Raw genomic sequence first — 26,997 nt, forward strand, 5'->3', positions numbered from 1 at the left:
TTCGGGAAACAGCTGGGCCGGGGAGAGGCTCACCGAAGAATGTTGTTGTTGTTTTAGAGCGGTTGCGCTAATGAAAGCGTGACGGCAAAGCCGCGATGTTGTCCGAAGGAGAATCAGCTGTTCTGACGCGCTGTCAGAAGCTATGCCGGCTCGCGTCTGACAAGGAAAGACTCAGCCGAGCACAGCGCGCCCCAGGCGTTCACTTTGGAACGTTGGGGCGCGATAAGAAAAAACTAACAACAAACCATAAGGTGAGAAAGAGAGCCATAAAATAGACCCATAAAGAGAAGGGTTGCTAAAAGGAAGCGCACAACAACATATATATACAGCATGTAATAAAGAAAGTACTAAATAAACATAATAAAGGCATATAAACACATGAGTAGAAAGATAGTACTTATCTTGACTGCGAGCAGCAAGAAAAGAGGACTTGTTGCTCTCAGCCAATATGTTTATACTTACCTATGACTCTGATTGGTTACCTACTGTATGACATATTTCAGTAGTTTCCCAGCTGGATTTGCTGGGATTTGTAGTTTATCTTGGCTGCTATTCAAATTAAAGCAAGAGAAGATAGCATAATAGGAGCCTCCGTGCTTGTAATAAAATAGATGCACGCTTGTGCTCCTCTCTGTATCTGCACGACAGCAGATGCGGCAGTTAGGGTGATTTTGCCTCCTAATGTGAATTTTGCACCCAAATGGAAACCACAACTCTGCTGCTTTTGTACCAAAGCACTCTTAAATGATTTTTCACCTACAATTGGTTGTATAGACAAATGTGATTTGTGCTCCTAGAAATTCACCATACTCGTTGCACAAGGGGTGACTGTTACATTAGTGTGCTGTCATGATGAAGTATACCTTTTACACCCAATGCACTGGTGTAACATAGGCCGTTGCGAGGGGGGTGGGGGTGCAGTATCCTGTGCTGGAAGCTCCTGCCTGACTCTGCAGTTGGGACCCCCAATGCACTTAGTGGTGGGGGGGAGGGGGTTCCTCCATTTTTTTATGCCACTGACCCATTGGTACATTTTCCTACCGTGCTCCTTGGTTGTGACCTTAAATATGATCTACACGCTTGCTGTCTTTTTATCAAGAATGGTTTTGCACCTGCGTTTCTACAACTAAATTGAATTTTTACACAAATGTTTTTGTCTCTAATTGTCATTTGTGTTTCGGAACGTTTCCACACTTATGCTGACCTTGCTTAAATGATGTCATACCCCAGTGTGCTGCCATCCAAATGAGACGTCGTCTGATCCACTCATTTTACTCCAGTGTGATGCCTTACTCCTGCATTCTGTCTCTGCATTGAGTGATACCCCATGGCTGCATAATTTGATTGTTGTGTACCGAATCTGCTTCTCGAGGTAAATAGCCTCAGTGGTTCTTTAAAGAATTGATAACCACTACACCTAAAACAAAGTTTTGTATCAAATCAAAGTCCAGGCTGCATGCAAAAGCACCTCATAGGTCCTAGATACTGTCAAGGACCTGACTGCTTCTATCATGGTTGGGGATGAACAATACCGTGCCCACCAGTTCAACTCATTAGGACACCACTAGCTTACCTCCTTTCACTCCCGCCACATCCTCCAAACACATTTCTTGGAATGGAAGAAAGTGACAGAATGCATGCATACATAAAAGTAGTCTTGACCAGAATGTGAAGCAAAGCTACTTCTATACCGACACATAAATAATCACATCTAATGTGATTACTTGCTTCATACTTCATTACAACCACTTACTACTGCTCCATCCTACCACTAGTCTCTTCATAGTCACTCTATCCCTAATTCACAAAAACTGTTACATTTGTGCACATTGCTATACACGTATCACCACTAATATACTTCACACACTTGAATAATCTGTGAAGACAGATAATACAACACCTGTTGCCACTGTCCCCAGAGCAAGACACTGTAAACAAAATCAAAGATCAGTCTGCCAAAACAATCTCTCAGCTGAATTATCTTCCCTGAACTTAATGACCAATCTTAACATCACATCAAAGCTACCCTCTGGACTGTAGGTCTGCCATCTCTAATGCAACTTTCATATCTGTCCGTGACTCTATCACATTAATGGTAAGTGGGTTGTACTCTGACTCCATACCACTATCTTACTACTGAGATACCAAAAATTCCCCAACTCGATAGGGAAGAAACCAGTAAGGTAGTTGGAGTTTCTTTAATTCAAAGTGATGAAATCAGTAAACCCTTCTTCACACCCATACACCACTGTGGAGATTATAGATATGGCGCCTAAGACTGAACATTTTTTTTAAAAGCACTTACAACTTTCAAAGAAAAGAAACAATTGCATTATCAGCCATTCCGCAAAAATGAAGCACACTGATTGACAATGCACCAATTGAGGGAAAAAAAAGTATTTTTAATATGCATAATCCCTCAGCCACTGAGGAGAGAATGGCTAAATTTTTAGGCATTTATCAGATTTCCATACAAAGGTGTATTATTCATTTTTCCTGCAAACTTAATCTCAAAGGCTGTTAAGTTTATACTTCAAACTGAGAGCATGATTTTTTAGTTTAGGAGAGTGGTACTCTGTCACAAATGTGAGAGATATCCTGTCCATATCTATAAATTCATACTTTTCAGTTTTCTTTGAATCTTGTACAAATTATACATTTTCTTGTACCGTGTTTCACTATTTTGAATATTTTGTATGGTCTTTGGAAAAGCCTGACCAAGTTTCTGCCATTGGTGTAATGGAATAAGTTTACTCAATATGTTATAACATTTGTTAATGTAAGACTGATCAGGTCATTGTGTACCTCAGACAACCTAGAATGTATATTTGACATGTGTCACTAATTAGTGGAGAAAGAAGTAATCAATCTTTTAAACTGCGTTAAATCTCTCAGGCCACCTCCTTATTGTTTGGGAAAAACGCCCAATGACACAGCTGCTAGTATCACAATCTTTCTGTTTCATAGAGTGAAACGTCTTTTTTTGTAAATCTCATAAGGCTTAATCTTACCCTACTGAAAAGATCTCTCAGCATTCAACAGTTCCCCACTTTCAGTTAAAAAAATTGCTCTTCCTTATGAGCTGGGCCAAAATCCCGGTGTGGTGTGAAGGGAAGGTAGTGATCTTAGATTATATGTCAGGATCGGAGGCTTCGGATTATGCTTCTCTTCCTTTACTGACCAAAAAACAGCAGCCAAAGAGTTAACAGAAAGAAACTACAACTCCCATGAACACTTGTACTCTAACTCAACCAATCCCAGGGAGACCCCCAGTATTAGTCACCATAGCAACAGTTCTCCTCTTTCTTTGCTGCTGCAGCCAGTGTTAAGTGCCCTTCGCGTTTCTTATATTTACATTTCTTGAAAGTGATGAACGTGTTTTTACTAACTTGTTGAAATTTATTGAAATTTGTATTGGCCCATGGAGTGGGAGCGGGACTGAGCGGCGCGTGGTGAGGGCTTTTGGACTCGCTCTGCGGTCCCGCACTGTTTGAATAATTCGATTGCGTGACCGGCGGGAATTTCTTTCTTTCCAATCGCGTGTGCCAATACTGTACATTTCGGGACCCCGCCCGCAGCTGCGAGGTCCTCGTGCTGCATTTCGGCGGATCCCTTACTTTATTTAGGTCTTCCTGGGAAGACCAGCCGATCGCTGCATGCGGGAGCAGTCCGCTCTCTGTTTTCATGATTCCTGACTCTGCCCGCGTGCGCACGATCGGGGATCAGTTTCTCTTTTGATCTCAGTCGTGTGTGGCGCGCAAGTTCGGAAAATCATCTGTTTGCCCCTAAGAACGCCTGACGGGGCGCAAAAAAGTTCAGGCTTTTGCCTAGGAGGTATTTCAGGTGCTCCCTCCACTTGATTGGGCCTTAGGTTTTCTCTCTGATTATATTTTTGATCAGACCTTCTGTTTTCTTTTACCTGTTGGGGTTCCTCATCCCTTGTACTCCATCTTGCATCCTACCATGGCTTACTTTGCTGTGGAGGATGAATTCTACCAGGAAGAAGTGGAAGGCCCCGTCCCAGAACAGATGGAGGAAAGATTGGTACAGGCCCTTCGGCATCATGTACAGGACTCAGTTAACCAAGCTTTGATTAAAGCACTGAAACATTTTATTCGCCCCTGGTCAGATATGGGCATATTGAACTAATGGGACCCTCACCCTCTGGGTCACGGAGTAGGGACCCTCAATCTGAGGACAGTGGTTTTAGCTGCAAAATGCCTTTGAACTCATTATCTTCAGCAGAATTTCTCTCTCAGATGGCAACTGCAGTCCTTAAGGATCACGAATATGGTCCTGGCCTTTTAACCACCCCTGATAATTTCCCACCACCTTCAGGATCCCACAAGGAGCTTTCTCATTCTTCAGGTTCCCAATCAGACTCTGAATTCTCTGAACCCACTCAACTGGGCAAGCGTAAACGTAAATCTAAACACGCTGCACCGGATGACTTGTCTATGCAAAATATTTTATTATTTGATCCTGAAAATATTACTCATCCCCGGTGGACCGATTTGGGTTCCTTGCGCAGAATTGGCCCTTTATATGCAGGACAGACTACGCAAGGGTTTAGATAAGGATGTGCGCAGTACCTTACGCTCTGAGTGTCCTCGCCCCTCCCTGCCTGGCAAAGTGGCGGATACCCCGGAGCTTGACCCCACAGTGGCTACCTTCTTTAAGAAATTCACTAAGGATCCCAAAAAAGGGCTTGACCGTGCCTGGAAAGGTTGTCAAGACAAAATGTTAGACCTTTCAGGACCCATTACAAAAATCTTGGAATTGGCAGTCCAAGCTAAGGAGACTAGTACGCCCTTAGACCCTGAAGCTGTGTTGGAATGGGCCCAAAGAGCCATTTGTCTTCTTGGGAACGCGAACTGTGCTATGTCCATGGAGCGCAGGAAGTCTTTCTTGGTGCGCATCGACCCTAAGCTGGCAGAGCTTGCCGCTATGGAACCTGGATCCTTAGCTAATGGACTTTGGTTCGGGGACAAATTTGTTAAAGACCTGGTCAAGTATGTGTCCACCTTTACGGCTCTTGACAAAGCCCAATCTTTGATGAAGCGAATGTTCACTGGTGGCCTTTTTACCAGGGCTGGACGCTATTGAGGTCACGCATCAGGCCGAGGTTTCCAAAAGACCTCCACCAACTACGCCCCTGGAGGTCGGGGTTACTACCAGTCTTCAGGATTCTATTCCGCCAGAGCCAGAAGGGGCAGGGTCCGTGGTTTCTGAGGAAAAGGTTCCGATCTTACCCAGGGCGACTCCTCCACAGGTGAGAATTATTCCCTTTACGGAGGTTTTCCTTAGAGGGAGGCTGGAGAGTCATGCCCAGGCTTGGGGACGCATTTCTCAGGATCCTGGAATTCTGCACACAGTGCATGGTTACAGACTGGAATTCTTTTCCACCCCCCTCTCCCTCTCCTTTTTTCCCCAGACAGAGAGTTCTTTTATAGACACAGAAATCGAAGGTCTCCTTCACAAAAAAGCCATAGTCTTCTCAGAACCACACTCAAACGGTTTGTCAGTACTATTTTTCTCGTTCAAAAGAAGGGAGGAGGTTTTCGCCTCGTGTTGAACTTGAGGGATTTCAATCATTGGATAGTCTACCGTCATTTCAAGAGGAAGGGTATCCATATGTTGCGAGATCTCCTTCAAGAAGGGGACTGGTTAGTTCGTCTGGACCTCAAGGAAGCTTACCTTACGGTTCTGATTTATTAATTTTTTTCCCCTCATCGACGTTTCCTTCAATTTCAGTGGAGACACCGCTGGTACGAATTCCGAGTTCTCCCCTTTGGCCTATCTTCCGCCCCGTGGTGCTTCACAAACCTGTTGCGTCCGGTGGCACAATTTCTTCGAGAACGAGGCGTTCGCCTCATCATTTATCTCAACGACTTATTAATCATGACTCAGTCCAGAGATTTAGTCTTACTTCATCTGAATTGGGCGATTCAAATTCTCCTGGGAATTTTGATCAACAGCGAGAAATTAGTAACTCTCCCATCGCAATGCATAGAATTCTTAGGTTTTCTGGTGGATTCGGTCCAAGCCCAACTGAAGTTACCATTGGCGAAGCGGACCTCCATCAAGAAAGAGTTACGGAAACCCCTTGTCTCTCCGACTATATCATTACGGATCCTGGCCCGATTGGTAGGGCTTCTTGTTTCCTCCATTCAGGCGATTATTCCGGGTCCTTTGCTTCATCGAGCTCTCCAACGCCTAAAGATCATGCACCTCCACAAGGGTCTCGCGTATACGGATCAGATTCCGTTATCAGAGGAGGCCAAAACTGAGATTGTTTGGTGGCTGAACCACATGGAGGCATGGAACGGCAGGGCCATTTTTGCATCCTCTCCAGAGATAGTGATAGAATCGGATGCCAGCCATTGGGGCTGGGGAGCTCGCTGTGGCTCAATGGAGACGGGAGGACGGTGTTCCTCAGAAGAGCTGAATCTGCACATCATTTGTTTGGAATTCCTGGCGGGAGCCTTCGCGATTCGGTCGCTCTTCCCCAGCAAGGCCAGTTGTTGCATTCTGCTTCGAATGGACAACATATCAGCGGTGAGATGCATCAACCGACTGGACGGGACCAGATCTTACATGCTAACAGAGATAGCCAACGAGTTTTGGCATTATTGCCTTCAGAATCAGATCTAGGTGATAGCGGAATATATTCTGGGCCGCTCCAATGTGGTGGCGGATTGGAATTCTCGCTTTCTGAGAGACGGCAGCGATTGGATGCTGAAACGAACAATTTTCAGAATCTCACAGAGAGATGGGGTTCCTGATCAATAGATATTTTTGCATCCCGCCTCAATTCTCAACTGCCTCAGTTTTTCAGTTGGAGACCGGACCCTGCAGCGATGGGATCGGATGCATTTCTTCAGAACTGGTCACAGGGTCTTCTCTATGCTTTTCCGCCGTTCTCAATAATTCAGAGGGTTCTTGCTCAAATCAAAAGACAAATGGCAGAGATAATTTTAGTGCCACCTCTCTGGAAAGCTCAGGCTTGGTTTCCAGTTGCGATGTCCCTATCATGTGAAGCCCCAACCCCCGGTTCGTCTTCCATTGTTCCTATCCTTGCTTCTGGATCCACTGGGTTTTCCCCATCCTCTAGTAGTTCAGGGTCAGTTGAGCCTCATGGCTTGGAGACTTTCCAGAGACGCTGGCAAGTGCTGGGAGTCTCAGTAGACGCTATGTTCTTCCTGTCACAGTCCTGGGCTCCTTCCACCCATAAGCGCTATGAAGCATCCTGGAGGAGATGGGTGAGTTGGTGCAGTGAGAGGAGTATTGATCCCTTTGGGGCCCAGATTGCCATGATTGCTAATTTTCTCTTGGAGTTGGCTCCTCGGGGTCTTGCCTACAGAACTGTTAATAATTTCAGCTCCGCAATTTCGGCATGCCATCCCCATGTGGACGGTAAGCCTGTGGGAGAACATCCTTTGATTTCTAAAATTCTTTGAGGTGTTCGGATGGTGAAGCCTCCTCAACCACGCTATTCGGTTCTGTGGGATGTAGATGTGGTTCTTCGTTTTATCAGGTCTTGGCCGTGCAATGACGATCTGTCGCATAAGCAACTTTCTACCAAACTCACCGTTCTTTTGTGTCTAATATCATGCAGACGTGAGATCATTGAACTTGACAGGTAGACTATTTACTCCCTCTGGGGTCTCGTTTACAATGTCTAGACGCACAAAAACGGCATCTAAATGTATTTCATATCCGGCTTTTCCCCATAACCAGAAGTTGTGTGTAGTACAATGTTTGAATGCTTAACTTATGAGAGTTGTACCCGAGATTGCCGCAGAGATGTTGGGGGCCAATTCTTAACTTCTCTGCAGAAACCTTATGGTCCCGTCTGAGCAGCTACTTTGGCTAGATGAGTTAAATGGCTTTTGGGTGAGGCTGGTATGGATACTTCTATATTTGGGGCGCATTCCATTAGGGGAGCTATGACATCTAAGTCATTTGGAGTGGGCTCCAGATTGGAGGATGATATGGCAGCGGCAGATTGGTCCTTGGACAATACGTTCAAGGTTTTTTTATCACAAACCTATCGTCAATATAGCATCTACTGTGGTGGATCAACTTTAAACTAGCATAATCCGAAGCCTCTGGTCCTGACATAGAATAAAAAGATTTCTGGCTATCGCATGAAGAATTTTCAATTCTATTAAGGACACAGAGGCAAGGATTATCCCACCCGTTTCTATGGACAGCTATGATGTCTCTTAAGTAGTAATTTTGAAATGCATTTTGTGATAATGAGATGTTTATAAATGTCAAAATTGTTCCCCCCCCCCTTTTTTTTTTTCTTGTGATCTGCTTTTCAAATGGTATTATGGGTACATTTTCTTTACCTCTAGGTACTGGTAACAAAGGCGAATGATTCTTCGATCGGAGGTTGATTTGAGTCTCACTCCTTGCAGTTAGTTGGACCTCATGTTCCTCTGCACGTTGGTTTTTTGCTGAAGAGATATTCGTCTGATGCAAAGAAAGAGGAGGAACTGTTGCTATGGTGACTCTTATACTGGGGGTCTCTCTGGGATTGGTCGAGTTAGACTACAAGTGTTCATGGGAGTTGTAGTTTCTTTCTGTTAACTCTTTGGCTGCTGTTTTTTTGGTCAGTAAAGGAAGAGAAGCACAATCCTCACCTCAGTGTCCTTAATAGAATTGAAAATTATTGACGCAATAGCTAGAAAATTTTTTATTGTCTCAAATAGCCATCATTAGGCAGATAGTCCCCAAAACATATGTCACTGCTAGTCTGTGTTGTTTAACCCCTTCTGTGCCGGGGACGTAATGGTTACGTCCACCGGCACAGTCCTCCTGTGCCGAGAATGTAAACATTACATCCTCGGACATGAGCTCGGAGGGAGGGGCTTCCCTTACCCCCCCTCCACCCCAAATCGCCTCATCAGAGGCCACCTCCCCATCACGCTGGAAGCTTAGGTCCCAGCACGATCGGAAGGGAAATGCTTTGCATTTCTCTTCCGATCATGTGATGGGGGGCCTGAGAGGCTTCAAAGAGAAGTTTTGAAGTCTCTCAGAGCATTTCAGAAGCCGGATCGTGAAGTGATCTGGCTGCTGAAATGCCCACTAGACACCAGGGATTTATTCATAAACAGACATTGGCATAAGGGGAGTGACCCCTTGGGCAAGGGTCGCTCCCCTATTGGGGAAAATTATATTTAGGCCATTTCTGACCCCCCTTGGAGGCAGATTGGCCTATTTTTATGAGGCCAATCTACCCCCAAGAGGGGCAGAAACCACTGGACACTAGGGATTTTTTTTTTTTTTTTTTAAGGCAAATTCACGCAAGGGGAGCGACCCCTTAGGCAAGGGTGGCTCCCTGGTGGGGTGGGGGAGGGAATTTTATTTTAGGGCATTTCTGCCCAAGCGGGGCAGATCCGCCTATTGTTATTAGGCCGATCTGTCCCTAGGTTGTGGCAAAAACCTCTACGTGCCAGGGATAATTTTTTTGAGCCAATTTCACTCGAGGGGAGTGACCCCTTAGGCAAGGGTCGCTCCCCTGGGGGGGCAAATTTATTTTAGGCCATTTCTGCTCCCCTTGGGGGCAGATCAGCATATTTCTATTAGGCTGATCTGCCCTCTTAGGCACCAGGGATTGGTGTGTGTGTGTGTTTTCTTTAAGAGGGCAGCCCCTTGGGTAAGGGTAGCTCCTCATGGGCGCACATTACTGTTGGCCAGATCTGCCACTGGGGGGATGGGGGGGCAGGGATGGGGGAGGGCAGAAAGCCCATCAGAGACCAGTGAAGATTATTTTTTTTTCCCCTCCAAAATAAGAGGGTGGGGGTATGGCCATACCCCCACCCCAAATAAATGGGGCCAAAGTTGTTCTGCCTTCCAGTGCGCAGATGGGGCCGTTACCCCTGATCCACACCCAGGGGGGTGGGCAGGGGGAGGGGGGGGCAGAAAGTCTACTAGATGCCAGGGAATAAAAAAAAAAAATAGTGGGGTGGTGGCTACCAACCAATATGGGCCTGGTTATGCCCCCACCCCAACTGAAGGGGATAGCAGTCTTTCAGCTCTCCACCCCGCACACTAAAACATTGTATCCCACGGCAAGCAAGAGGACATTTGATTGTTTTTTGGTTTTACTTTTGGGCCATGATAGCTTGGCTAACTCTCAATATCGTCCCACCTGGAATGGTGAGGGCTGTACTTTTTGGACTTTGGGATGTTGCCATGTAGAGAAATCCACAAGACCTAGACACATCTGAAAACTAAACATCTGGGTGATTCCAGGGTGGTGTGTTTCTCAAGCACACCGCACCATTTTCTTACCCACAATGCCCTGCAAACCTCCAACTTTGCTGGCAATCACACATTTTTTTTTCCCCCACATTTTTGTGATGGAACCTTCCGGAATCTGCAGGAATCCACAAAATTCCTACCACCCAGCATTGTCTCCTCTATACTGATAAAAATTCTGCTGCACTTGTCAGCCTAAAATTATTATTATTATTATTATTATTATTATTATTATTTTTTTTTTAAACTGCCCTTTTGGACTCTCTGGTTCCCCCTCAATTTCAACATATTTTTGGCTCTTCCCTGTCACAAGCACTTGGCCCATCTAGACAAGTGAGGTATAATTTTTACCAGGAGACTGAGGGGAACTTTGGGTGGTATGAAATGTGTCCCTGTGCGGTGATCCCACACTGAAATGTTAGTTAAATTTGAGGTTTGCTGAGGATTCTGGCTAAGAAAACATTGGGGGAGCCACTCAAGTTACACCTCCCTCGACACCCTCGGATGTCTAGTTTTCAGAAATGTCTGGGTTTGGTAGGTTTCCCTGTATGGCTGCTGAGCCCAGGACCAAAAACGCAGGTGCCCCCCCAGCAAAAACAGATAGTTTTGTATTTGATAATTTTGATGTGTCCAGATAGTGTTTTGGTGCATTTCCTTTCGCAGGCAGTAGGCCTATCCACAAAAGTGAGGTACCATTTTTATTGAGAGACTTCGTGGCACGTTGGGTGGAAGGACATTTGTGGTTCTTCTCAGATTCCAGAACTTTCTGTCATCGAAATGAGAGGAAAAAGGGTTTGTTTACTTTGGCCAAATTTTGAGTTTTGCAAAGGATTCTGGGTAACAGAACCTGGTCAGAGGCTCCCTGTCACCCAATCTATGATTCCCCTAGGTGTCTAGTTTTCAAAAATGTTCTGGTTTTCTAGGTTTCCCCAGGTGCCGGCTGAGCTAGAGGCCAAAATCCACAGCTAGGCACTTTGCAAAAAACAGCTCTGTTTTCTTTGGTAAAATGTGATGTGTCCATGTTATGTTTTGGGGCATATCCTGTTGCAGGCGCTAGGCCTACCCACACAAGTGAGGTACCATTTTTATCAGGAGATTTGGGAGAACGATGGGTGGAAGGAAATTTGTCGCTCCTCTCAGATTCCAGAACTTTCTGTCAACAAAATGAGAGGAAAAAGTGTTTGTTTATTTTGGCCAAATTTTGAGTTTTGCAAAGGATTCTGGGTAAGAGATCCTGGTCAGAGCCCCACAAGTCACCCCATCTTGGATTTCCCTAGGTGCCTTGTTTGGAAAAAAAAAAAAAAGGCGCAGGTTTGGTAGGTTTCCTTAGGTGCCCGCTGAGCTAGAGGCCAAAATCTACAGCTAGTCACTTTGCAAAAAACATGTCAGATTTCAAGGTAAAAATATGATGTGTCCATGTTGTGTTTCCTGTTGTGAGCATTAGGCCTACCCACGCAAGTGAGGTACCATTTTTATCGGGAGACCTATGGGAACACAGAATAGCAAAACAAGTGTTATTGCCCCTTGTCTTTCTCTACATTTTTTCCTTCCAAATGTAAGACAGTATGTAAAAAAATTACTTCTATTTGAGAAATGCCCTGTAATTCACATGCTAGTATGGGCACCCCGGAATTCAGAGATGTGCAAATAACTACTGCTTCTCAACACCTTATCTTGTGCCCATTTTGGAAATACAAAGGTTTTCTTGATACCTATTTCTCACTTTTTATATTTCACCAAATTAATTGCTGTATGCCCAGTGTACAATGAAAACCTGTTGCAAGGTGCATCTCCTTTATTGGCTCTGGGTACCTAGAGTTCTTCATGAACCTACAAGCCGTATAATATCCCCGCAACCAGAAGAGTCTAGCAAACGTAACGGTAAATTGCTTTTGAAAATATCACATTGCAGGAAAAAGTTAGAGTAAAATGTGGAGAAAAATGGTTGTTTTTTTTCACCTCAATTCCAATTTTTTATTTTTTTTATTTCAGCTGTTATTTTCTGTAGGAAACACTTGTAGGATCTACGCAAATTACCCCTTGCTGAATTCAGAAGTTTGTCTACTTTTCAGAAATGTTTAGATTTCTGGGATCCAGCATTGGTTTCACACCCATTTCTGTCACTAACTGGAAGGAGGCTGATAGCACAAAAACTAGTAAAAATGGGGTATGTTCCAGTAAAATGCCAAAATTGTGTTGAAATATTGGGGTTTCTGATTCAAGTCTGCCTGTTCCTGAATGCTGGGAAGATGGTGATTTAACACTGCAAATCCTTTGTTGATGCCATGTTCAGGGAAAAACCACAAGCCTTCTTCTGCAGCCCTTTTTCCCTTTTTTTTTTTTTTTTTTTTTTTTTTAAACAACATTTTTGCTGTATTTTGGCTAATTTCTTGGTCTCCTCCATGGGAACCCACCAACTCTGGGTACCTCTAGAATCCCTAAGATGTTGGAAAAAAAGGACGCAAATTTGGAGTGGATAGCTTATGTGGACACAAAGTTATGAGGGTCTAAGCGCAAACTGCCCCATATAGCAAAAAAGTCCTGGTAGTGAAGGGGTTAAGATGCTACAGGAGGCTTCATAATGAATGGTCTTAAACCAATGGCAACTCCATATGTTGCCATTGTTTCTCAGTGACCCACTACCACCATCCAAATGCCTCTCAGTTGTGAGGCAGTTTAATAATCATCTCTGTGGACAATCCAGCCCTCCCAATTAATGCATTAGTTTCTTATATAGTCTTCATGTTTTGCCTCCCTAACAAACTGCAGTTCAATTGTAGGGTCTCAAAAACCTGTTTTAGAATAATTTGTGAGAGACTGCAAGAAATGCAGAGGCCTAGGGATAATATACACGTTTATGCCCGCCAGAAGTTGAAAATCAATTGCTGCATATATCTTCCCTAATCTCTGCCATCAGATTCAGGCAGTGGCTCTTTGTAAACCCTTTTTTGTTTGAGTTACTTTTACACACAGATATTTAAATTTGCCTTTTGCCCAGCATAAGAGCTAGCTTCTCTAGCCACTCTCATCAGTGGTTCATGTCAGTCACTCATCAACTCTGTCAGGAACGGAGGCGAGGATTATGCTCAATGTTTCTTTCCTTTTTGTTATTAGCAGAAGTTCAAAGTAAATCTACATTTCTCATAACACCATGGGAGAAAACTACAAATGTTTGACAGCCAATGAAAACCATCTAACAGTCCAGTTATATGCTCCGTCCTCTCAGGGGCTTACTCTTTCTTTCCTGCTTGGAGAAAAGATAGTCTCTTGTACCTCCATACTGCTATAGGTGTTTTTTTGCTTCAAGTTTTGAGTTTGTTCGCTATGCAGATTGTGCCTTGGATGCTTTGCTTTTGTTTGACAGGTTGCATTTGCATGAGTGAGTTCACCGCTCTATTTGTGGTCGTTTTACTCCATTAGTCTCGGCGCAGAGAAGTCCTTTCACCTGCAGAGGGTGGGGCGGTGCTCCGACGCAGATCGTGTATCACATTGAGCTGCGGGGAAACGCTAAACTTTTCCAGTCAAAGAGCGCCCTACCAGTGACAACGTTCACCCCCCCCAATCCCTTGGAAGTCCTGACGCCCTGTCAACAGGGTCTGTATTGGAGCACTCGTGCTTTCTTCACAGGCAGCTGTAGACAGCCGTTTAGGTCCGTATTGAGCCCCTAGGGCTCATTTTCAATGCTAAGCTCCAAAACGTGCAAGTGCTTCAGACCGCTTCAAGGGGGCCGGGCCCAGGCGCAGTTGTTATCCTACTAATTGAAAGGGAGGTGCCCCAGGGGATTACCCCTCTCGCCATTAAAGGAGGCATCTGATCAATTGTGGTTGAAGGGGCTGTTCCAGCCTGTGTATTTGGCTGCACCTCGTGCGCAACAAATCTGCTGGTTTATCCACCCCCAAAAATACCTGTGCTTGTCATTTGCTGTTCTTCACCAGCTTTTCCCATTCCAGAGTTTCATCATTGGTGGTTTAGCCAGTAAAGCATCAATCTCTGTTTGCCCAACTTCACAGTTAAGACCTCCTGTATTAATTTACAAATGTAGTCTGACTAATACGTGGTGGAGGAAACCATATCGGTCTTCCCAGTTGATATTGAATTTTGTGAGTTCGTAGATGCCTCTATTCATCATGCGGTGGTGGTCGCCATAGAGCCCCAGATAGTTTTACTCCAATTAGTGTATACATGTCCAGCTCCACTTAATCTGTCTCTCCCTTCGAAGGGCCCCTCCGGGGGTTGTGATCAACCTCTGCAATGTCCCCGTAAGAGCAGAATGGAACAGTTGGTGGACCTAACATCTTTTGACAGGATGAATCAGGCATTTTCACAGCGTCCTCCTCCCCTGCATTTACTTCCTCCTTAGATGCCTTACACTCCGATGAGGAGCCATCTTCAATACTTCCCTCAACAGATTACGATGTCTCTTAGGGCCATTCCATTGGTGAAGCAGGCTCGTCCAGGCCCTGGAGGCCATCCCAACCTCCTTCGGAGTCCCCCACACAACCGGTTCGTCCGATATGTTAGACCCAGATGATTTAGTCCACCCCGCTCTTTTGAGTGGTGCCCCTTACAAAAGGTCAGTGTATATGTCGCTGGCGGTCTGCGGAAACCCCTGGAAGAAGAGATCCGCACAAAAAAAGTGGAAATCTCACGCCTCTCTCACCATGGAAAGTCTCCTCCACTTCAGATATCGATTCCAGAATGGCAACGTTCCTCCAGAAGTTAATTCTGGATCCAAAGAAAGGCATTGGTAGATTGTCAAAAGCCTGTCAAGACAAGCTTTAGAAAGTCTTGGGTGGGTTGGGGGGTAGGGGGGAGGCTCACCAAAATATTAGAACTGGTCGAGCAGGCTAAAGCCTTCAGTACCCCTTTGCCTCCTGGCTCAATATCCATATGGGCTTAGGGAGCAATAATATTCCTGGGAAATGCCAACTCTGCCCCATCAGCGTAAAGACGTAGATCCCTGCTGCTAATGTAGACCCCCAAATGGGGGACCTAGCATCTACCAAGGCAGGAGCAGTGGCACAGGGATGCCTATTCGGAGAGTCATTTATTAAGGAGCTATCAACGTTTGGTGCCACTTTTATGTATTTTGGACAACACGCAGTGCTCCATCAAGAGTTTTCCAGCTACGCCTTTTCATCTCGGCCGGTCGTGGAAGAGGTCGCTCGACCGGCCGTTTTTATATACAAGCCCCCAACAGAGGACAAGCCCCACGTAGGGTCCATGAGCGGCTCTGTTAGTTATGGATAGTTCTTACCCACCAGACACAGCCAGTGCGGCAGAGGCACCAAGAGGTCTTCCGAGGACAGAGGCAAGGATCCCAAACAGGTGAGCATGCTATCGGGATTTTTCTACCTGTAAAGGGGGGGGGGGGGTTGCAGGGGAGGGTTCAGTTTGCCAAAAATTGGGCAACCATTAGTTCAGATGCCTGGGTTCTCCAGACAGTCTGCTGTTTTCAGCTAGAATTCTACAGGTCCCCCATTCAACCTTCGCGCACACGTCCCTTTTTTTTTTTTTTCCCAGCCTCAGGTAGCCCTCGTGGATCACAAAGTAAGGGAACGGCTCCTCAAAGCTGCGATAACCCTGACTTCACTTCACCCTCGAAGCTTCCTGAGCAATCTTTGTAGTGGACAAGCAGGATGGTGGAAAATATCCAAAATCTGCAAAGAATTGAGAACGACACTCTCTCCTTGACCTCGACATGCCTTCGGCTGAATGCTGGTATAGTGGATCTTCTAGCCATGTCTATCCAAGCAATCTTTCCGGGTCCTCTACACTACAGAGTCCTTAAACCTCTAACGACCTTCCATCTGCACTGGGGCCTCTCATATTCAGAACAGACTCCCCTGACAATGGAGGCGAAGGATGAAATGCTCTGATGGTTATCCAGCATGGAACGGCCAGGCCATTTTTGGTTCCGACCTAGGTATTATCATAGAATCAAACTCCAGCAGCTCCAGCTGGGGTGCTCGCCTGCAGCAATTCTTTCACTGTCGGGGAAATGGTCTTCGGGCGAACAGTCCCTTCACATCAACTGCCTAGAATTCCTAGCAAGGTCCTTTGCCACCCAATATTGGACGAAAGTCAGAGCACACACGTTCTGCTCAAGATGGACAACTTCTCAGCCGTCTGTTACATCAGTCATTTGGGCGGCCACAGATCCAAGATTCTAGCAGCGCCGGCCAGGGAGTTTTGGACATATTGCCTGACTTGCAGTAGATCAGTCACGGCGAAATATCTTCTGGGGTCCTCCAACCAGATAGCAGATTGGTGCTCAAGGGAGTGGTCAGACATGAGTTTGTGGCGCTTAGATCCATGGGTCTTTGGGAAGCTCGATTCAATCTAGGGCCTATTTACCATAGACCGTTCTGCGTCTCACCTGGATCAACAGGTCCCTCACTATGTCAGTTTGGAACCGGATCCACAGCCATAGCGACAGGTGCATTCCTTCAGGACTGGTCGAAGGAGATGGGATACATGTTTCATCCATTCGTCATGATCATGTGCCTGGCAGCCCATGTGCACAGTCAAGAAGCATGTGTGGTGGTGATCACACCAGTTTGGAGGTCTCCAGTATGGTTTCCAGTTCTTATGGAACTTTCTTGGGATTTTTCCAATCCCTGTTCCCCCAAAATCCATATTTTCTAATGGATCCCCTGGGTCAGAGCCATACGAGGCCGCCGTCCTCTCACAGTGGATGGAGAGACCTGGGCCCTTCATCAGATGCTGACAGACTCTTGGCCGTGACCTGGCCAGACAGCACAGCTAAACGATATAAATCTGCATGGTCAAAATGGGTTAGTTGGTGTCTTAAATGCAAAAAAGATCCCATGGGATACGGTGTTGTCCCTATCCTAAATTTGTTTGCCTCCCTGGCATCTCACACTGTGATTTCCTATTGCTCTGTCATTTTGGTAGGTCATCTTCCTAATCAAATTATTCCAGTGGGAGAACATCCCTCAGTCTGTAAGCTATTGCAGGGCATTCACCTAGCTTTCCCGCCTCAACCTAAATGCTCCACCTTATAGAATCTCAACATAGTTCTCGACCTTTTCCAGTCTTGGCAGCCCATGAATACCTCTCAAGGAGAGAACTGTCGGGCAAGTTGGCAATGTTGTTGTGCCTCATTTCGTGCTGCAGAGTCTCCGATGTTCGGTCCGTAGACACTCAAGTAGGGTTTTTATGCCTCGGGGAGTAACCTTCCACATCTCTAAAAAACCAAAACGGATTCACTGTTAATTTCATACCCGGCTTTCGACAAGGTTCCTAAATTGTGCGTGGTGAGATGCCTTAAGGCGTATGAACAGGCAACAGAAGACATAGGGCCTCCAGGGAAACGGCAGCTGTTAATTTCCTTTAGGAAATATTTTAAAGCTGTCTCTGCCACTGCCATAGCCAGATGGTGTATGTAGGAGGCGGGAATCAATGTGGCTTGGTTTGGGGCTCATTCAGTTAGAGGAGCTATGGCTTCTAAAGCTTTCTCCTTAGGAGCTAGATTGGAAGATATTAATAATGCAGCCGATTGGTTGTCTGATTCTATGTTCTAAATGTTTTATTTCAGACCATTAATCAACATGGCGTCTTCAGTGGTGGATAAGCTATAAACAGGCATAATCCTTGCCTCCGGTCATGACATAGAATGAAACATTTTCTAGCTATCTTGACATAAAGTTTCAATTCTATTAAGGACACGGAGGCAAGGATTATTCCCACCCAACATTCTTTGACTTATTCCCGCCCATGATTACGTTTGATGACCTGGCTACGATTAAGTATTCAATTGTTTTTTCATATTAAGTTTTATATTGAACAGTGAACAGTCATTACAATGCTGTTTTTCCGTAATGAATGAGTATTTTTCTGGATAAAATCGTATCTGGATCAGGATTGTCAGCGATTTCAAATGATGTTTTCCTTGATTAAAATTGTTTGTTTTTTTGGAGCAAAAGGGAAAGGTTTTATTGGTTTGTTGCTTAATTTAGTCCTTGTTGTTTCTGTCCAGGTAACACAACATCTAAAGGAGATTGAACACTACTTCACCTCACACCAAGAAAGATGAAGCCCCTGAGAGTATGGAGCATATTATTGGACTGTTGGGAAGTTTTCATTGGTTGTTGAACATTTTTAGTTTTCTCCCATGGTGTTCTGGGAAATTTACTTAAAACTTCTGCTATTAATAAAAGGAAAGAAAGTTTGAGCATAATCCTCGCCTCCATATCGTTAATTAAATTGAAACTTTCCATTACGATAGGTAGGACATTTTTCTTTCCACATTACTAAAATACATTTTGAGTTCAGATATGAGTTAATGTTGTTCTAACTCCTCTAGTACCTTCAAAATAGATTGCTCTGGGGTGTCCAGTGGTAGCCAAACATCATTTACAAAGAGATGTAGATTATCGGTCATTCCACCAAACTGCACCCTCACACTACCCCAGAGTTGTATCATTTTAATAAACAGGAGTGCCAGGGAGAGAACTAAAAGTTAGGAACCATGGCTCAACCCTGCCTCATACCGCTGAACATTTGTACAGCAGACTTTCTCCCTCAATGTATTAATATCTACACCTTGGTGAAACATTGGTAGCCCACACGTTTCTGCATGATGGGTTTCAAACTTACCTTTTTTCGTACCAGTTTGAGAAAGGTCCAAGTTACACGATGAATTGCATTCTTGGCATCAAATGTAAGGGTAACCCAGGGCCACACTTTTTGCACAGTTTTTCAGCCCAATGCAACACACATCTTATATTGTTAAAAGTTAATCTATTTTGTGTGAATCCAAACTGGTCATGATCAATGCAATACGTTATTAGAAGCTCTAAATATTTGACAAGCACCTTAGTAAATATTTTCCAGTGTTTAGAAGTGATATAGGTCAATAAGAGGCACAACACTCATTACGTTTATCATTTTGTGAATGAAGTAAACAGTGTAACCATTTGCCAGCTAATGTGGAAGGACTTGGCGGGTCTGTCCAGTCCCTGGAGCCTTATTGATCTGAAGTTCTTGAATTACATTTCTCCACTTCTGCTAGTGTGATAGATTGTGCTAGGTTTTTCCTTTTCTTTACTTACTGTATTAGGAAATCTAGATCTTCAAGAAAAGCTATTGTACTTGAAAGATGAAGCCGCTCTTCATGATATTAGTGTTTAAAGAACTCCACAAACAGTTGTTTATCTTTTTCTGAATCAAAGACCCTTCAGACTCCATAGTTTTGTATATCCTGGATTTAGCTTTTTAGCGGTTAGGCTTGCTGCCACAGTTTTTCATTAATTACATTTTTAATATAATCCTCGCTAGTCTTAGCGGAGTTCATTTCCAACATTCTGTTAAAAGCAAATTGTGTTGCTCCTTCAAAGCAGTCAACATTTTTTTAACACTCTTAAGGATTTTGTGTCTGTGGGTTGGCCTCCATTCTCCCCATCACCAAGGCCCAGTTGTGATTCTGATCAACCTTACCTGCAACACATGTACCTCCAATTACAGGGTTAAATGCTTCCCAGAAGATATTAAGAGATCCCCACATTATCATTCAGACTGGAGTATTCCCTTATTTTGTTTCTTTAATTCTGCTTCAGAGATTCTGTCCTTCAGTAGACACATGCCAAACATCCACAATCCACTCGTCACATAGATTTCACTATCCCGTCTAATCGAAATTGTAATGAGACCTATCTATTTGCTTTCTGATGAGTCAGTAGTGCAAACTGTGTCCGTTCTCAAATAAGTCTTATCAGTGTGTGAGTAACAAAAGTATATTGCCTTTCATTTGCGTGAATTGTTGCTTGTGTATCTGTCTTTGGGGTGGGTGTCTGTACATCGCTGTTTGACCCAACTGGAAATCACCTCCCCATAAAAATCACCCACCTGTTTGTGATTAATCAAATTCAGTAGATAGGAGAAGAAGTGTTCCTGTTTGGTACTAGTGGAAGTAGAAGGCCAATTTTATCACAGCCCTTCCTGACATAGGGCCTGATTTAGATGCTGCCTGAGATAATACTCTGCCACAAATGTGTGGATATCCCGTCTGCCATATTATGATCCCTATAGGGTAGAAGGGGATTGTAATACGGCAGGCGGGATATCCATCACATCTGTGATGGAGTATTCCCCGACGCCCGCATTTAAATCAGGTCCATAGTTCTTATTACAAGCGCCTGGATACCCTCACAGGTGATTGGTGCCTTATTTAAATCAACATAACATAACATGACACATTATTGTTACTAAGTATCTATCCTCTTTTTTGTCTAGTATTACTTACTGGGGCTCAAATGTCAATTTCCTATGAAATTCTAACACCACACCTTCTGACTGATGCGTTGAACTGAAGTGGGAATGATTTATGATCTATTAAACGTGTGTATTTAGAGGCTTGGTGAGTCTCTTGTAAACCCAGAACAGTGTCTCTGTGAGTAGTACATACCACATTTTATGTCTCTTTGCTCAGTAATTTAGCCCTTTAACATTTCATGGTAATAATCTTATCCATTTAGTATGTAATCTTTAAGCGCCACTCGGAGTTAGTACTCTTGGGTGTAGATTATGCTTGCCAACGTTTAATACCCTGATGGTTGCAGCCCTTCTGCTCTGAAACTTCCCTTTCCCCATGTTCCTAAACACACAATTTTTCTAATCCCGAATACTAATGCACTCCAAGAGTGGAGAATTGAAACACACCAGGTGTATTTGAGGTTGTACCTGCAGCCAAATAGATGTCCTGGGCCAATAGATGATTTTTGATTATGCAAGTCTCTTTTACTATTGAAACCTGAGTGAACTGCTAATCAATTAGACTGCTGATACAACTTTTCCTCAGTAGACCCGTACAAGACCCCCTATGTCTCGCATTCAGTTTCAGATCTCTAAGCACCTGCTATTTTGCATTCTTTCCTGTCTTCATCCAATTCTGGTTTCATGTGTAGCTTAGTCTTTTAGTTAACTTTAGTGAACCCTCAAACTTCTCCTTCCGTCATGCCCAAAATCTACTGCAAACGGGAAAGCTTGTTTTATTGTTGCAGTCCTCTTGTCAAGTCTTGCAGTGGCCTCCTTTTGTTTAGTGTTCTTTGTTACAGGAGTTGAAAGAGATGCATTTGGTTATTGAGAAGGTCACTACAATCCAATTGTTTTGCTTGAGTCAGAATCTTATCTTTTAAGATTGACGGGTCCAGCATAGTCGGTATGCCTCTTGGAAGTGATCCCAGGGAAGTTCTCAGTATTTGTCATCTGTGTGCTCCGACAACATTTAATTGTATAGTGCTTTTTTGCTTGAGACCATGCAAAAATAACTGTACACAAATCTGCTGTATTCTCCTCTCCTGCAGTTTCTTTCACCCTTATAATCCAATGTTATTTTATCATGATCAGCCTTCCAAGCCGTTGAATTGTTTTCAGAGTTCTCTTAGTTCTTGCAAGACTACAGTATTAGCTCATTACATTTCTACCACAGTCGTGCGCTCTCATTAAGCTAAAGGCTTTGCATTGGAATTATTCTGTTACCAATCGCTTATATGTCTTGGGCAGTTATATTTGTTGTGTATTTCATTTCCTTTTTAAACTGTTTTAGTTGATCTTTGACTCAGAGTAATTTTGTAGATTTGTGAGGGTGATCATCAAGCCCTCGTTTGTGAGTGGAACTAGATTTTGTGTTTTTGAACATCTCCTGTCACTTCTTAGGAGCTCAAGTCTCAGTGATTTTGGTACTGTTTTCATAGTCCTCTTATCCCAATTTAAACAAAGATTGTGTTGCAGTTTGCTTGTGTCAGACTTCATGGAAACAAAATACAAAACAAAAGCAGAGCACTACTACCAGCCTTGTGTGAATTACATAAACTGGCTAAAAATAAGTCTTGTAGCCTGTTGCAAAGAAGTCTTGCTAAAGTGTGGAGTACTTTATCTATATCTGGGATATCCACTCCACCCAATCATCTTTAGTACAGGATCCTTGCATTACTTGTTATGATACTCTGCAGCATAGTCAGTAGGTCAGTCAGCTTTCATCAGCACAATCATTCTCTTCCATGATTAGATTTGATTTGTAGGGTTCCAAGACTATTTGGCCAGGAATGAGTAAGATGAGTGCAACTCCATATAATGGCATGCAGTCGTGCATGACGTTCTGTCAAGTATTTTCCAATCGACTTGCAGCACATTTTTAAACCACTTATGAAAAATAACTAGAAAGACTGCCAGTGTGTCAACAAAAAAGGACGGGTCTCACCTCACTTTATGTAATTTAAGGAAGTGTCTTCAAGTAGCCTCTTTTGTATTCTTTGTGCTGTCAAACATTGTTATTTTAAGTCATTTTGTTCCATTAGTGTAGAAGGCTTACCCTCTTGCCAGTCAGGGTGCAGATTCTCCCAGCAGCACTCCGCCATTACAAACCAACAGAAGAGACTACATTATATTGCACTGTGACAATCTCATTAGTCCCACTATGTCATAAGGGTGTTCCTGATGTCGAGCACCAATATGGCTGGTGCTGTCATCTACCGGAGGGGGATCTGTTGCCCGGTACCTTCCTCCTTCACAGAGGTGTTCCTTCTGCCTTTTCATTCAAAATTCTGATACCCCATTGTTTCTTCAACATATGCTTTTGCAAGTTGGGCTCAATGGTTACTTGCAGCATAATTCTCTGCATATTGAGGGGTAGAAGATTGGAGCTTTTCTCCAGCGGACCACACTGATCCAGTATCAGCCACTCGGCTAATTCAGAGCATCTTACATCACCCACCTAGAAGCAAAAACTGTTTTACTGATTGGTTCCTTGTTTTAAGCACTGATCAGTTAGCCACCTTTTGAGATAATACCTTGCTGGGCATTTCAACATCCATGGGACAAAAGACAGACATGCACACCATCTTTCTCAAATCCTTTCTATTAGACAACTAGCTTCTACAACTGTGCACCTTCCCTACCTCCAACAAAGGCTTTACTGTAGATCTGTTTTTCATAAAGAATCAGTGCATACAAATCTCTTAACATCTCAGATTGGATAGTCCAGGCCACTTGTTCATTTCTTTCAGGGTCTTAGTTGTAACATATCCTTGCCATGCTAATCAGAAGACTAAAATGGTGTAATCTAGAAATCTCTTATTCCAGGGCTCTGAATGTACTTGTGTAGGATATATGCTTTTTAGATTTTTATGTGTGCTTTGTTCAGCAGCTGGGAGTGTTACAGGTGAGCTGTCTACATGTCTGAGCAACAAAGACTATAATCACTTTTACTGTACTTTATGAACACCGAAGGGCTCCATGGCTATTCCAAAAATTAAACGCTCATTTCTGCTAGTACTTTAAGCTTACGGGGCCAACTGCCTTTCTATAATTTTCCTTTTGCTGTTTCTATAACCATAGGAATTGGTCTGTTGCTCATCTGTTTATTGCTCATGTCTGATTATTAGCTAGTGGGTGAATCTGTGTTCTTGAATTTAGGTGTAAGAGAGCACCTTTAGTGGAAGAAGTGATTAATAGATCACATTTTAATTTTTAAGTCTCGGCTCTAGACGGTGCACATTCGTTGTCTCAAACCGAGACATGTTGTATCTACATTGTGGGCTTCAGCCCGCACATAGGCTTGCCGTTGGATGGCTGCATCGTCATTCTCCCATTGTTGCTCACCATTTGTGCATGGAATGCATTTGGCATACCTTTTCATCTGTCCCCCCCCCCCCCCTCCCCCCCCAAGAGCAGGGACTAAGTATACAATCCCTCATTAAATTACCAATTTAAGGACTTCTTTTTTTCTTCAACAGCCCTCCTCGGGAGCGCTGGGGTTTTAATTTGCTCTGTTCGCTCCTTTGGGATCCCCAAGTTTAAAAGATGTCCCTGAAGCCCCACCTGCTGCCTCTCCAGTACTCACTACACAGCAGAGTGGAAGTCTTTACCGTATACTTTACCGGCACCTTAGTGGGCTTGGACAGCTCCTTCTTTGTATTTTTTGGGACAGTTTTCCTGGGATAGCTTTGGGACCTAGGCGATGGTGCCTACCTCAGAGAGCACCCCCTCGCTCCGCGTCCTAGTTGCTGCAACGCCTGGTGTGAGGACAGGTGCACTCACGGGCCCATGCCACATTCTGCCACTCATCCTCATGGCAAAGAGCATGGTCACCAGGGATAGTAAAGCAGAGACAGGGTACCCTGTCCCTAACCGGTTATGGTGTGCCACGCAGCCGCCTCCGTCGCTTGGTTACAATCTCGCACTGCAGCATTGATGCAACCTGGGAGCAGCCTTGTATCCTGTCCTGTTGCACTCAGGCTGCTTTTGGTGCAGTTGTCCCTCCCTTGTCCACACGCCCCAGCGTGGTTCACACTCTGCGCAAACTTTCCAAGAGCTCCTAGACTTCCAGTAGCAAATTTGTTTTGCCATGTATCTAATGATGATTGTGAAAAGAGGCCAAACTGGCTGTAAAGAGAGACTGAAAATAAGTCCCACCAAAACAACAAAGAGGGTAGCTACATACAAACTTACTTTGTAAATCATTGCCTCACAGTACAACCACTAAAGAGGACAAGACCACATACCGTAAAATGCGCTCTTTGAATTTAATATCACATTCACTTGAAGTCCTTTAAAGATACACGTTGAAATCTGCCCCGGTTTGGCCAACTTGAGTATACTACACTTACAGTATGGCGTAAAGAAGCTGTCCCTTTTTCGCTCATCAATGACGGCCATCTTGAAATGTCTTTAAAATGTCAGGCATGTTTTCTGTAGATGGTGGGTGCTGTAACTTAAAACAAAACTCCATCATAGACAGCATGCACTGTCTCGAACCGTAACTTCCACCCAGGTAGCCAATAGATCTTGGCAGTCTGAGAGCTATAGCCATTAACAATGTTAATGCATTTGTGTATACCAATAAAAATAGCCCCAAAGCTGTACACACATACCTTTACGCTGCCTATGCCTATAGCTCTAAGATTGCAGAGGCCTATTGGCTTTGCCAGTACTTGTTTTTGAAAACATTATCTAATGGATAAATGTATCCTGCTTCTCTTTGACAGTGTGTGTGTGTCAAATTCTTAGTTATGTTGCAACTTGTGGATTTTTGATTATAACCCTCTTTGTATAATGACTGCTGTTTGACAGATTACTGAATTAGAATCTTCATAGCTTCCAAATAAGCACTGTGTTTTATAGTGATGGGCCGCATTGGAGTTTGGTTGGTTGTTTTTATTGTGGTGTGCAGGAGGACATGGGCTCTAACTTCATAATTAGTGCTACTGGTTGATGATACCTTGATGTGTCAGTTCTCACCTCTGCTGTACTTTTGCCCGTTTTCTTTCTCAGTCTCATTTTTGTTCTTTTTCAGATCCGGGCCTTCCAGCATGGCTTTAGCCCCAGTGACTGTTCCCGAAATGTTTACATAAAGAAAAATGGATTCACGTTACATCGTAATCCTATTGCACAGAGCACTGATGGTGCACGAACCAAGATTGGCTTCAGTGAAGGGCGCCACGCCTGGGAAGTGTGGTGGGAAGGGCCCCTGGGCACTGTTGCTGTGATTGGAATCGCCACCAAACGTGCTCCTATGCAGTGTCAAGGGTATGTTGCACTGCTGGGCAGTGATGACCAGAGCTGGGGATGGAATCTGGTGGATAATAATCTGCTTCACAATGGAGAGGTAAATGGTAGCTTCCCGCAATGCAACAATGCACCAAAGTACCAGGTAAGATTCCAATACAGTGCACTAAAATTCCAGATTTTTCACATTGTTAATCCCATGTCACACTGGGAAAAGGGTGTTAGCTGGTATTGCTGAAAGAATTGACTGTTATAGAATTCACCTGTCTTCCAGAGGGGACAGCCTTAAAGTACTTTTTGTTGACCACTGTTTTGGCCCATAACTCCAGGAACAGATGCTATTAGATCACTGTTGGAAATGGCCTTTTCTGCATGGTCATGCCCAGACTTTTAACCTTCCTCCTCTCCTTTTTGTGCTGAATTTGTTTTTGCTTGGTTTAGAACTCTGGGCACTTTGCAAGTGCACGTGCGCTCTGCTTAAAACCTGTTAATATTGACTTTTCCACAAGTGGCATATTTAATTGTCTTATAAGTCCCTAGTAAAGGGCAGTACCTGTGCCAAGTGCCTGTAAATGAAATGCTACTAGTGGATCTGCAACACTGATTGTGCCACCCACTTCAGTAGCACTTCATGCATGTTTTATGTCTGCCATTGCAAAACCTGTGTTTGCAGTTTTGAACTGCCCTGTCGACCTAGCAAGTTAACCCTCTTACCAGGCCCAAACCTTCCTTTCAATGCATACAAGTCACTCTTAAGGTAGGCCCTGGACCGCTCAAGAGCAGAGTGCAGTGTATGTAAAAAGTAGTACATGTAGTTTTAGGGTTTACATGTCCTAGTGGTAAAAAGCTCTTAAATTAGTTTTCCACCACCGCAAGGCCTATCGCTCCCATAGGATAACAGTGGTATTATCTTATTACGTTCTGTAAGTGTAATTTCCAATTGAGAAGAGATAGTAGCACCCGACCAGCCCCCCCCAGCCGCCAAGTTTGCTGTCTCTGGAATCACAATTTAAAGTCACAACGTATGATTAAGTCTGATTTATGGGTACAGTTTTGAAAATGCAACTTTTAGAAAATTGGCAGTTTCCTGCTCTTAGCCAAGTGTACCGACAGCCTGTCTCCAATGCACGCCTGGGGTCAGTGACTGCTGGGCTTTGTGCATTCCCTCTTTACAGCCACACACAAAGGGAGCTTAGG

The 26,997-nt window shown here is 44.1% G+C and overlaps 1 protein-coding gene across 2 annotated transcripts in view; it reads left to right on the forward strand.

Annotated features, from left to right (window-relative positions):
* Window positions 1-26,997, forward strand: part of FBXO45 (F-box protein 45) — a 48,839-nt gene that overhangs the window by 6,159 nt on the left and 15,683 nt on the right. For both annotated transcript variants that reach the window (XM_069213597.1, XM_069213598.1), the window contains one exon: window positions 25,589-25,945. In XM_069213597.1, coding sequence (XP_069069698.1) covers window positions 25,589-25,945 — 357 coding nt within the window. The remainder of the gene's footprint in view (window positions 1-25,588; window positions 25,946-26,997) is intronic.

The sequence above is a fragment of the Pleurodeles waltl genome, chromosome 11 (genome assembly GCF_031143425.1).
Source record: "Pleurodeles waltl isolate 20211129_DDA chromosome 11, aPleWal1.hap1.20221129, whole genome shotgun sequence".
Classification (NCBI taxonomy): Eukaryota; Metazoa; Chordata; class Amphibia; order Caudata; family Salamandridae; genus Pleurodeles; species Pleurodeles waltl.